General features: G+C 36.1%; 1 protein-coding gene across 5 annotated transcripts in view; it reads right to left on the bottom strand.

Annotated features, from left to right (window-relative positions):
* Positions 1-13,519, bottom strand: part of ROCK1 (Rho associated coiled-coil containing protein kinase 1) — a 152,550-nt gene that overhangs the window by 22,256 nt on the left and 116,775 nt on the right. For all 5 annotated transcript variants that reach the window (XM_034995979.1, XM_034995980.1, XM_034995981.1 and 2 more), the window contains 4 exons: positions 13,364-13,458; positions 6,357-6,522; positions 5,314-5,407; positions 4,807-4,895 (listed from right to left, as the gene is read on the bottom strand). In XM_034995979.1, coding sequence (XP_034851870.1) covers positions 4,807-4,895; positions 5,314-5,407; positions 6,357-6,522; positions 13,364-13,458 — 444 coding nt within the window. The remainder of the gene's footprint in view (positions 1-4,806; positions 4,896-5,313; positions 5,408-6,356; positions 6,523-13,363; positions 13,459-13,519) is intronic.

Here is a 13,519-nt window from a genome sequence, read left to right as displayed (position 1 = left end):
ACCAGCCTGATCATATTTGATCATATTCTGTTTTTTTGTTTGTTTGTTTTTATCTTTTTCTTTTTTCTTTCTTTCCCTTTCTTTTCCCCCAATTTCAGGTCTCTTCTGATTTGTTTAGTGTATATTTTCTGGGGATGTTGTTACCCTGTTAGCATTTTGTTCTCTCATTCATCTCTTCTCCTCTGGACAAAATGACAAGATGGAAAAAATCACTTGAAAAAAAAGAACAAGAGGCAGTACCGACTGCCAGGGACCTAATCAATATGGACATTAGTAAGATGTCAGAACTAGAGTTCAGAATGATGATTTTAAAGATACTAGCTGGGCTTGAAAAAAGCATGGAAGATATTAGAGAAACCCTTTCTGAAGAAATAAAAGAACTAAAATCTAACCAAGTTGAAATCAAAAAGGCTATTAATGAGGTGCAATAAAAAATGGAGGCTCTAACTGCTAGGATAAATGAGGCAGAAGAGAGAATTAGTGATATCGAAGGCCAAATGATGGAAAATAAAGAAGCTGAGAAAAAGAGAGATAAACAACTACTGGATCACGAGGGCAGAATTCGAGAGATAAGTGATACTGTAAGACAAAACAATATTATAATAATTGGGATCCCAGAAGAAGAAGAAAGAGAGAGAGGGGCAGAAGGTATATTGGAGCAAATTATAGCAGAGAACTTCCCTAATTTGGGGAAGGAAACAGGGATCAAAATCCAAGAGGCACAGAGAACCGCCCTCAAAATCAATAAAAATAGGTCAACATCCCAACATCTAATAGTAAAACTTACGAGTCTCAGAGACAAAGAGAAAGTCCTGAAAGCAGCTCGGGAGAAGAGATCTGTAACCTACAATGGTAGAAACATTAGACTGGCAACAGACCTATCCACAGAGACCTGGCAGGCCAGAAAGGACTGGCAGGATATATTCAGAGCACTAAATGAGAAAAATATGCAGCCAAGAATACTATATCCAGCTAGGCTGTCACTGAAAATAGAAGAAGAGAGAAAAAGCTTCCAGGACAAACAAAAACCAAAGGAATTTGCAAACACGGAACCAGCCCTACAAGAAATATTGAAAGGGGTCCTCTAAGCAGAGAGAGAGCCTAAAAGTAACACAGACCCAAAAGGAACATAGACAATATACAATAACAGTCACCTTACAGGCAATACAATGGCACTAAATTCATATCTTTCAATAGTTACCCTGAATGTAAATGGGCTAAATGCCCCTATCAAAAGACACAGGCTATCAGACTGGATTAAAAAACAAGACCCATCGATATGCTGTCTTCAAGAGACTCATTTTAGACCCAAAGACATCCCCAGATTGAAAGTAAGGGGGTGGAAAACCATTTACCATGCTAATGGACACCAAAAGAAAGCTAGGGTGGCAATCCTTATATCAGACAAATTAGATTTTAGATGTTTTTTTTTTATTTATTTATTCATGAGAGTCAGAGAGAGAGAGAGAGGCAGAGGCAGAGGGAGAAGCAGGCTCCCCGCCTAGCAGGGAGCCCGATGCGGGACTCGATCCCAGAACCCTGGGATCATGACCTGAGCTGAAGGCAGACGCTTAACCATCTGAGCGACCCAGGCGCCCCAGACAAATTAGATTTTAAATCAAAGACTGTAATAAGAGATGAGGAAGGACACTCTATCATACTTAAAGGGTCTATCCAACAAGAAGATCTAAAAATTGTAAGTATCTATGCCCTTAACATGGGAGCAGCCAATTATATAAGCCATAAGCAAAAAAAAAAAAACACATCAACAACAAATAGTAATAGTGGGGGATTTTAACACCCCCCTCACTGAAATGGACAGATCATCTAAGCAAAAGATCAACAAGGAAATAAAGACTTTAAATGACACAGTGGACCAAATGGACTTCACAGATATATTCAGAACATTCCATCCCAAAGCAACGGAATACACATTCTCTAGTGCCCATGGAACATTCTCCAGAATAGATCACATCCTAGGTCACAAATCAGGTCTCAACCGGTACCAAAAGACTGGGATCATTCCCTGCCTATTTTCAGACCGCAATGCTTTGAAACTAGAACTCAATCACAAGAGGAAAGTCGGAAAGAACTCAAATATATGGAGGCTAAAGAGCATCCTACTAAAGAATGAATGGGTCAACCAGGAAATTAAAGAAGAATTAAAAAAATTCATGGAAACAAATGAAAATGAAAACACAACTGTTCAAAATCTTTGGGATGCAGCAAAGGCAGTCCTAAGAGGAAAGTATATAGCAATACAAGCCTTTCTCAAGAAACAAGAAAGGTCTCAAGTACACAACCTAACCCTACACCTAAAGGAGCTGGAGAAAGAACAGCAAATAAAGCCTAAACCCAGCAGGAGAAGAGAAATAATAAAGATCAGAGCAGAAATCAATGAAATAGAAACTAAAAGAACAGTAGAACAGATCAACGAAACTAGGAGCTGGTTCTTTGAAAGAATTAAGAAGATTGATAAATCCCTGGCCAGACTTATCAAAAAGAAAAGAGAAATGACCCAAATAAATAAAATCATGAATCAAAGAAGAGAGATCACAACCAATACCAAAGAAATACAAACAATTATAAGAACATATTATGAGCAACTATATGCCAGCAAATTAGACAATCTGGAAGAAATGGATGCATTCCTAGAGATGTATCAACTATTTCATTTATTTTTAATGACTCCTTTGCATTGCACAGATGTATTATGATTTGTTAATACTAGGCTGGTAGGTGGTTGGGTTAAATTTACTTTTCAAAACCATTAAAAATACTGTTGTTGCAGTAATTACATTTGTATGTATTTCTTTTGAGAACTTATGGAGTTTTTTTTATATAGGATAAATTTCTAAATGTGCAGTTACTAGGTCAAAGAATATGCACATTAAAATGTGTTAGTTTGTTAATTATTCTCATAGATTACTCCCTCAAAAACTATACAAACTTTACCCATGTTCTTGCCAAATACGAGTACTGTATCTCATTTAAATGTGCCCATTTGTCAAAAAGTTATCTATTACTTTAATTTCTATTACTTAAATTTCTCTAATTACTTTAATTATTTATTGTTATGGTTGAGCTTTTTAAAATTCTTTACTGTTTCTTTTTCTCTCAAATGCCCCTTACTTTTTTTTTCCATATTAAATTGCCTTTTTAAAATTTGTAGGTACTCTTTATATTTATCTATATTTGCTATAAATATTCTACTTAGTTTTTTTCTTCCAACTTAAGTTGTTTTGGACTCCAGAAACTTGAATTTTTGTGTAATAAACATCAATCTTTTTCTTCATGGTCTCTGAATATAAAGGTAAGTAGAACTTCCACTGAAGGATTTTCAACAGATATTAAGTGTATTTTTGAAAGATTAATCTGGTTGCAACATGAAAAACTGCTGAAAAGGAGAGTAGTTAAGTGGTAAAGAAGTTATTATAATCATTTAAATAAAAAAGTAAAAAATAGGGGCGCCTGGGTGGCTCAGTTGGTTAAGCGACTGCCTTCGGCTCAGGTCATGATCCTGGAGTCCCTGGATCGAGTCCTGCATTGGCTCCCTGCTCGGCAGGGAGTCTGCTTCTCCCTCTGACCCTCCCCCCTCTCATGTGCTCTCTCTCATTCTCTCTCTAATAAATAAATTAAAAAAAAAAAAAAAGTAAAAAATATTGGGACGCCTGGGTGGCTCAGTCTGTTAAGTGTCTGCCTTCGGCTCAGGTCATGATTCCAGGGTCCTAAGATTGAGTCTGGTGTCAGGCTCCTTGCTCAGCAGCGAGCCTGTTTTTCCCCCTGCCTGCCACTCCCCCTGCTTATGCATGCTCTCTCTTTCTTTGGCGAATAAACAAAACAAACAAAAAAGGTAAAAAATATTTATTTTACCAAAAAAATCAACTGAGGTACACAATACCTTATGAAGAATTTAAACTAACTTAGTAAAATGATAAGACATCAAGTTTTAGTGTAAAAATCTGATCTAGCTACATTATTAAATACACAGCAAAATGATAGAGCCACCCCTATAGTTTCTTATTTATTCCCAGTTCTTCTCTTTTGGCTTTAGTCAAGTGTTTTCTCTTCATTAAGTTCTCCTATTATCAAATACAGGTCTTCTGGACAATCTAAAATATGTTCTTACTAGTCAAATGATTAGACAATCTACTTTCTTTTTCCTTTTTTTGGTTTCAAGATTTTATTTAAATTCTAGTTAGTTAACATATAGTGTAATATTAATTTCAGGAGTAGAATTTAGTGATTCATCACTTACATATAACACCCAGTGCTCATCACAACAAGTGTCCTCCTTAATGCCTGTCACCCATTTAGCCCACCCTCCCACCTCCTCTCCAGCAACTCTAAGTTTGTTCTCTATAGTTAGGAGTCTCTCTTATGGTTTGTGTCCCTCTCTTTTTTTTTCTTTCCCCTATGTTCATCTGTTTCATATCTTAAATTCCACATATCAGTGAAATCATATGGTATTTGTCTTTCTCTGACTGACTTATTTCGCTTAGCATAATACATTACAGTTCTATCCCTGTGGTCGCAAATGGTAAGATTTCATTCTTTTTTTTATGGCTGAGTACGATTCCATATCTATCTATCTATACCACATCTTCTTTCTTAACTCAATTGAAATCCAATTTCCTGAAAGTCTTTTATATTTAATGAAGAAAGAATATAACATCATTTGTTCCAATGAAAAGTTTGAACATTATAACCTAAGTTTTAAGAAAAAGTACTCAGAAAACAAATATTAACTTCTGAATATATGATATTCAAATACAAACATGGAAAAGGCTGAGAGAGTATGTATACCTGCGTTTTAAGGGTTCTTTCTGTATTGATATTCTTTTCAAAGGCAGCCTTAAGATTACTGATCTCCTCCTCCTTCTTCAATTTATATTCTGTTAATAAATTATATAAAGTGTTATTATATGACATTAAATTGCGTTCCAAATTAACATGTTCTTAATTATTCAAATTAGTATACACTACATAATTTTTAGTAGCTTCATTAAGACCATTCTTTTTGTTCAGCTTTACTGAGGTATAATTGACAAATAAATTTGTAAGATACTTAAGCTGTACAACATGATGATTTGATACATGTATTCATTACGAAAGGATTCTCCCATCGAGTTAATGAACACATCCATCACCTCACATTTAAGTTCTACAAAGATAATTCTTAAGGCTACAGAAGTTATTTAACATATGAAAACAAATATTTTAAAAACACACAATATAAATATCTCAAGATTTACCTCTGAACTTGATTAAACATTATGATTAAAAAAGAAAAAAACAAATAACCTTACATACCTTCCTCTGCCCTCCTCATTTTATCAGTTAGCTCTTCATTTTCTTTTCTTAATAATTCAATATCTTTGGTTAACATGCTGTTTGTTTCTTCAAGCTTAACAAAACACACAAAGGTTTAAGTTACATTCACTTTGCTAGTCTTGTATTTAAAACAGTAACCTTAAAAAAAAAAAAAAACAACTTTGCATTCTCCATAGATGTGGACAAGTCAGACACTGCTTTATAATAAAAATGCCTGGTTTCTGGTTTAACATATGTGGATACACTTATATTAAAATATATTTCATTTAACCGTCGTAAGAATCTTGTGGAATAGGTATTCTTTCTTTCCTTTTTTTTTTTAAAAGTAAACTCTACCCCCAATGTGGGACTCAAACTCACAACCCCAAGATCAAGAGTCGCATGCTGTACTGATTGAGCCAGCCCGGCACCCTGGTATTACTTCTATTTTATAGATGAAGAATCCGAGGTTTAAGGAAGTAACATAAATTGCCAAGACCATGTAACATCTTAGTGGCACAGCTAAGATTCAAACCCAAGACTACTTACACCAGAGCACTGGATGGTAACTTCAAAAGAAAAATCTAACTCTCCTTTCAATCCCCATGATCTATATAGACAATAGTATTTCAGGAATAGGTAATCATAGTACTGGTTTTCTAAAATTAATTTGTAGATATCCATAAAGAATTTCTCATCCCAAAATAGTCTGAGTTTTATAGAATTCTGGCCACAAAGTCAGTTGCAATGTATTAAGAAAATACAACAAATGAATTTAACCCAAGCGTTTCTTCACATAAAATAAGTTAAGATCTATAGCCAGAAAGAGAAAAAACATACTACACTGAATAAGAATTTCAGTCATTAACAATGGTTTTGGATTATATAAACTATTTTATACGTAAGTATAGACTGACCACTGTGTATAAGTAAAGTCAAAGTAAATACACATGCACACATACTCACCCTAACACTTTTAAGATGTGACCTATTTTGATTTAGATAAATTTCAGTCATAAAACTTACCTGACAATCGCACTTACCCGACTAACAATATGATCTTTATCTGTAATCTCTTGTCTATTTCTGGAAGCAGCTTTCTTGCTTTCTTGGGTTAATTCAAAATACTGTTCTTCCAGCAGCCCTCGAGCCAACTGCTCAGACTCAGCTTTTGTTTCTGCTAGATCCAACTGAGTAGCAAGAGTTTCCCTGCAATAGATTTATAAGAGAAATGAAGACAACTATATTTAAACAATAAGAAGCATTTTGTTGCTTAAAATAAAATCCATTTGAATCCAAAGCAAAAATTCTATAAAAGTAATAAATTGCACCTCTAACACTTTGATAAACTATAAAAGTAAAGAACTCTTTAATCCTGTACCTGCTGTTATGCTTAACTAAGAAAACGTGGTAAAGCAATGGCAAGCAGTCTACCTTTTTTTTTTTTTTAAAGATTTTATTTATTTATTTGAGAGAGAGAGAGAGAGAGAGAATGAGAGAGAGAGAGAGCATGAGGGTGGGAGGGTCAGAGGGAGAAGCAGACTCCCTGCCGAGCAGGGAGCCCGACGTGGGACTCGATCCCGGGACTCCAGGATCATGACCTGAGCCGAAGGCAGTCGCTTAACCAACTGAGCCACCCAGGCGCCCCAGCAGTCTACTTTTGAAAAGGAAGTTGTTCTGTATTACAACGGAAGGTAGCATGGGACAGAGGAAAAGTAATAGGCTTTTAAACCAGGAGGCCAGACCTTAACCCTTATCCCTGTTCTTCACTAATTGGGTAAGGACACTGGGAAAATCTCTTACATTTCCTGGGGCTCAATGAAATCAAATCTGTAGAATGAGAGACTTAAACTAAATGATTTTTGAGGTCCCTTTCAGTTCTGAAATGTAATGAGATTATGACGACTTATAAATAGATTTGTAACCACTATAAACTATTCTTGAAATGTTCCTTGGGAATTATACTTTAAAGCTTTTTGGAACTGACATTCAGACCAGGACCAGATCATTCCAATTTGCTTGCTCTTCCTAAAGAACTTCTGTTCAATAAGCTATCTGAGTCATAACTGTATCTCCCCTATATACAGTAGGTGCTCAATAAATGTTTGCTAAGTGAATGAGTGAATGACTTCCATCTATTTTTTACTAAGGGAATAATACAAATGAAATTTTCTGTCTCAAACCTAAGGAGGGAAACATATACTAACTACAAAAAAACAAAAAACAAAAAACAAAACCCACAAACTCATTCATTTGTCCAACAAACATTTACCTAAGTGGTTACTATCTGTTAAGTGAATTAAGACATACAGTAGTAACAGAGTCCCTGCCCTGAGGAAGCACATATTAGTGGGGTGAAACAGGCAATTAAAAAAAAATGAACAAGTAATATATAGCATGCCACAGAGAACACAATAAAATAAAAAAGGTAGAAGAGGCTGTGAATGTGATATTTTACACAGGGTGATCAAGGAGGCCTCTCTGCTAAGACATGTGAGAAGAGATAGGACAGAAGTAAGGGAGTGAGCTATGCAGGTATCTGAAAATACAATGATAAGGTCAAAGAAACATCTAATAACAAATGCCCTAAGTTTGTCTGAAAGAAGCTAATGTCAGTGAACTGAGAGATGAAGGAAAGTTGTGAGAAATGTATTAAGAGAAGTGGGGAGAAAGAACAGACCTTGTAAGGCTTTCTAAGACAGTATAGGGAACTTTGGCTTTTACTCTGAGTATTCTGTTTTAAAAAGATCATTCTGGCTGCAGTATTAAGATCAGACTGTTGGGGGACAATGGCAGAAGCAAGGATATCAACTAGGAGACTAATGAAAGGACCAAAATTGGAGATGGTGGCAGTATGGATCAGGCTGGGAAATGGTACAAGTTGTGAGAACTGATCAGATTCTGGATATACTTTTAAATTACAGCTAGGAAGATTTATTAATGGACTGCATAGACAGTATAAGGAAAAAAAGAAGTCTAGGATAATTTCAAGGTTTTTTATTTAAACAACTGGAAACAAGAGAACTGCTAATACTGAAATGGGGAAAACAGGGAGGGAAAGGTTGGCAAGGTAAGGGAATCAGGAATTTTTTCTGGACATGTTAAAAATGAGATGTTTATTAAACACTCAAGTGGAATCAAGCAGACGGCTGGACATACAAGTCTGGAATTCAGGGGAGAATGTGCTTGTACACTGATGCTATTTAAAGCCATGAGGCTAGATGAGAACAAGGAAAGAATGATCCCTTGGGCCCTCCAAATTTTAAAGGTCTCAAAGAGGGGAAGGGACAAAGGAGCAAAGGAGGTTAAGAGTAGCTAGTTCAGTAAGAAAAAATACCATTTGGTGTCACAGAAGCCAAATGAAGAAATTTTGTCAAGAGAGAGTAATCAACGATGTCACCTGCTATTGTTAAATGAGGTAAGGACTGAGAACTGACTATTGTATTTAAATATTAGGAACTCATCAGTAACCTTGAGAAGGGTTATTTTGGTAGTGTGATGAGTGGAAAAGTCTGGAATGAGCTAGAGAAAGAAAGGGAGAAGAGGACCTGAATACAAATGGTATGTCACCTTTCAAAGAAGTTTGCTACAAATGGAAGCAGAAAAATAGGACAGTAGCTGGAAGTAAAATGCACTTAAAAGATGGTTATTTTTTATAAAAATGTTTACCTGTATGTTTACATAACAGTAAGAATGACTATACAAAGGAAAAAAATGGACACAGGAAAGGTGAGGATTCCTGGAGTCATATTCTTAAGTAGGCAGAAAGGGATGGGATCGAGGCGGTTAAAAGAACATTTTGTTCATTTACATCAGTGGGAAGGAAGGCAGGGTTTATAGGTACAGAGGCAGATAGGTTAGTAGCTGTGAGGGTGGGACAGAGTACTTCTAGGAAGCAAGGCCATCCGTTGAGTGTGAGGATGAGGAGAGGCTGCTGAAGATCTGAGGAGAAAGGAGAAGATACAAAATAGCTGTCTCAAATTGTAGGGAAGTTAGTACATCAGGAAAAGATAGGAAGTACTGCCAATGTTAAGTCTATGATCCTAGGGGTAGTTCTGAGCTATTATATCACAAAGGCTTGAGACTGATAACATATTCTTACCTGGGCTTACTGCTTTTATCAAAATCAGATAAATGTATCTAAGTTATATATTAAAATGCCAGAAAACCTATTTGTCCCCAATTATAGTTCTATCCCTGGCTATGCAACTGTGCAAGAGAAAGCAAGAACAATGAGATGGTTCAGGGTAAAACTATGCAACTATAACCATCCAGACTTCCTTCACAACTCTCCATAAATTAAAGATCTGTCTTTACTGATGCCTAAAGCCAATCCATCACCTTTATTCTCCTCTCTCCTTAATGAAATCAATTTATGAACCACTCCTTTTTCTTCTAGGATATAAGATTATAAGCAGGAGCTTTGTTCTTGTTCACTGCTGTATTCAAAATGCCCAGAAGTCTCCAGCCCATAGAAAGTGCTCAGAAATTTTTGTTTCAATCAATGAATAGATGTGCAACTCTTCCCACTCTGATTTCCTTCCCATGTCTCATTAAAATATGCTCAAATTTCTGCTATCTTTAAAAATGGCTCTCTTTCAACTTCTCCTCCAGCTACTGCTCTATCTCCTCGCCTCAACAACCACATTTCTTGAATTTTTTAATTTAACGAGTATTTACTGACCATCTACTGTGTTCTAGGTACAATTCCAGGAGCTATCCATATAGTACTGAAACAGAGTTAAGGACAAAACACTTAAAAATTCCTTCCTTCACTGAGCTTAAGTTCTAGTAGAAAGAGAAACAGTAAGTAAAATAAGTCAGCAAGTTCTATAATATATTGGGAAGGGATAAGTGCCACAGAGAAAAGTAAAACAGGTTAAGGAAGTACTAAACTGGGCAGCAAGGTAATGGGGTGGGGGATGTTTGCACAATTTTAAGAAGGATATTCAGGGAAGGCCCCTCTGAGATGACATTTAGACCTAGACCTGAAGAGGGTGAAGGAGCACGCCATGTGGATACTCAGAGGAAAATGTTCCAGGAAGAGGGGAGAGCAAGTCCAGAAGCCCTGAGGCAGAAGAGTAACTGACCAGTTTATTGAACTGTAAGGAGGTAAATGTGGCTACTGTCTACACTCGGTCTCCACTTCTACCCTTACCATTCACGTCTCAATCCACTTTAGTATCCATTCTCATTACCATTTAGGAACTGTTCTCAACAAGATAACTAACAACCTTAAATATAACGGACAATTTATTTTTTACTTGACCTTTTTGAGTATTTGGCACTTTAAATCACTTGTCTTCTCTGAAGTATTCTATTCCCCTAGCTTTTGTGATCTTACTCTACGTTTCTCCTTATATCACTGGTGACTTATTTTCCCTTCCTCTGCCCTTTCTTTAGAAGTATAGGCACTAGTAGTCTATCGTCAGCCTTTATGTCTTCTCATCCTACACTAGGGGTTACAATTTGTTACCTAAGAGGGTCAAATGAGTCCATCTCCATCTCCCTCCAGACATACAATTAAAATAAATTTGGGCCAACATTTTACATAAAAATTCAGATTTCTGGCTTCTCTTGAAAAACCAGACCTTAAAATACTGGATCAGTGTTACCATGTGGCAGCAAGTGGTTAGAACTGAGATGAATTCTTCAGTTTGTTATATAATACTCACAACTCACACAATGAACACACCCAACTAGCTTCAAATCAGTTACATGTATGGTACTATAGGTTCATGAGTTTATAAACTCTGATATACACAATCACCTTTACAAATCTCATCTATCTCTGTTTCAGTATATAATGCCTGTCAAATCAGCTTCAAGTCCTTATCTTTTCTCTGAGCTCTGAAGCAATTTCAGAACCATTTCTCTTTGGACAACCCATAGGCACCGCAAACTCAATAGGTCTGAAATGGAAAAAATCTTGTCTCCCCTCATTTCACAAACTTGGCATTCCTTAACTCAGGGACCAGTGCTACCATCAACCCAACTGCCCTGGTCAGCAACTTGAGAACCCACCTGAAATTTCCCCCAACTTTTATCCCCACACTCCCAAATCTACAAGTCCAATTGCTTCTACTTCCTATTTTTCCTGTGTACTCGCCTCTCCTTTTACTGTCAACTTCCACTATAACTTTACATTTAGATTTCCCAATGGCTACATAATTCAACTTCCTGTATCCACCAGTTTTGCGTCCAATCCATTCTTCACTCTAAAGAATGAAGCTTTCTAAGACACCATCTTGTCAATCCCTAGCACTTTGTCATAGACACATACCTTAATTATATTTGTCTCCTGACTATATTCTGAAGTACTTGAGGGTAAGAACCATAACTTACTAATAATTATATCACTGGCATGAAGCACAGTACTTAGCACACTAGTGGTGATATGTTTCTTTTAAACAGATCAAACAAGGGCAAACATATCAACCCTATAGAACAATAGTATGTAGAGGATTGGGTGCCCTTTTCACAGTGAATGCACACAACATGGGATTGCATATTACACTGCAGACACCATACAAATGATAGGCAATAGACTACAACAGGAGTCCATCACTCTCACAGAGACTAACCAGGAAATGTACCTTTGCTCCTACCTTAGACTCCACTAAATATATTAAAGATCCAAGCACTGAGTGTCCATGGTTGCTAACAACACAAAGAAGTAACCAGACAGTACAAGGTTATGTATGAGGTAGTCTTCACCCCTCTAAAATCAGATTTGAGGGCGCCTGGGTGGCTCAGTTGGTTAAGCGACTGCCTTTGGCTCAGGTCATGATCCTGGAGTCCCTGGATCGAGTCCCGCATCGGGCTCCCTGCTCAGCAGGGAGTCTGCTTCTCCCTCTGACCTTCCTCCTTCTCATGCTCTCTGTCTCTCATTCTCTGTCTCTCAAATAAATAAATAAAATCTTTAAAAAAATAAATAAATAAATAAAATAAAAATCAGATTTGAATATGACTAAGACTCTCAATTAGGTATGTCCAATAAAGCTTTCTAGGAGGATAGAAATGTTCTGTATACCTGTGCTGTCAAATATGGTAAACACTAGCCAAATATGACTGTTGAGCACCTAAAATTTAAAATTTAGTTTAAAAACTAAATTTTAAACTTCACTTAAATAAATTAAATAAATTAAAGTTCAAATTTAAATGGCTACATAAGACCAGGGGCTACCATACTGGATAGCACAGTTCTAGATTTAACTACAGATTTGCAGGAAACACAGGACAAAAATGTCCAACTAACTGTGGAAATGGATCAATAAAATCAGTACAACTGAGGAAAACTATACAAGAAAAATGATCCAGTTCCGTCAACAAGTAAGTGTCAGGATAGTGATTATTCAGTGGTGGGGAGGGAAGAAGGCATAATCCGGAGGGGGAATACAGTGGGCTTCTAAAGTGGATAGCAAAAGTCTGTCTCTTTCATGGGTGGTAATTCTAATGATATTTGTCATATAATTCATAAAACTAAGCATGATAAAATATTTAATGTATTTCTTTGTTTCAGCAATAAAATGGTTAAATTTTTTAAATTTCTATATGGAAAGAGAACATAAAAATGTCAGAAAACTAGTTCTAACGTCTGTTCCACCTAGCTATAAGAAGTTGTTACACTTAAATAGCTTTAGGTCTTCTTCTAAGACCCTAAGCAGACATGCAATGGAACTTAACCTGCCTAATAATACTAAGAGGGAGACCCTAAATAACTTTACCTAGCATAAAATAATGACTTGCAAGTACAGTATGAAATATTTATATACAAATAGATGTTTAAAGATTGGGAGACCCCTGAAAACAATTTACTATCACAGTTTAGTGAATCTCTATATAATTGCCATAGCGTTACTGTATGACATTTTCACCATAAAGAGAAAAATTAATCTAAATTTAGTTTGATTTGTTCTGAATTAGCCTAATAAGATTTGCTATACCATTCCCATCAGAATAATGGCACATCTACTCTCTATTTTTAAACTTAAAAGAATGCTATGTTGTAATAGTGAGTCTTGTTGTAAAGAAAAATGGATGGACATACTTCTCACTTTGTAGCTCTTGTATTTTCTTTAAATATTCTCTGTTTTTTTCTTCAATTTCTTCCTTAAGTTCCTTTACCTGGGTTTTATAAAGTGTCTGCAAAATAAGTGATTAGAAGAAATAAGTGTTTATGAGGAGTTTAAAAAGTCTGGTAGCT

Source organism: Mirounga leonina, unplaced genomic scaffold (assembly GCF_011800145.1).
Source record: "Mirounga leonina isolate KUSES-001 unplaced genomic scaffold, KU_Mleo_1.0 Mir_93, whole genome shotgun sequence".
NCBI lineage: Eukaryota > Metazoa > Chordata > Mammalia > Carnivora > Phocidae > Mirounga > Mirounga leonina.
Note: the sequence above shows the minus strand (reverse complement) of the source record. Positions and strands in the feature narration are given on the sequence as shown.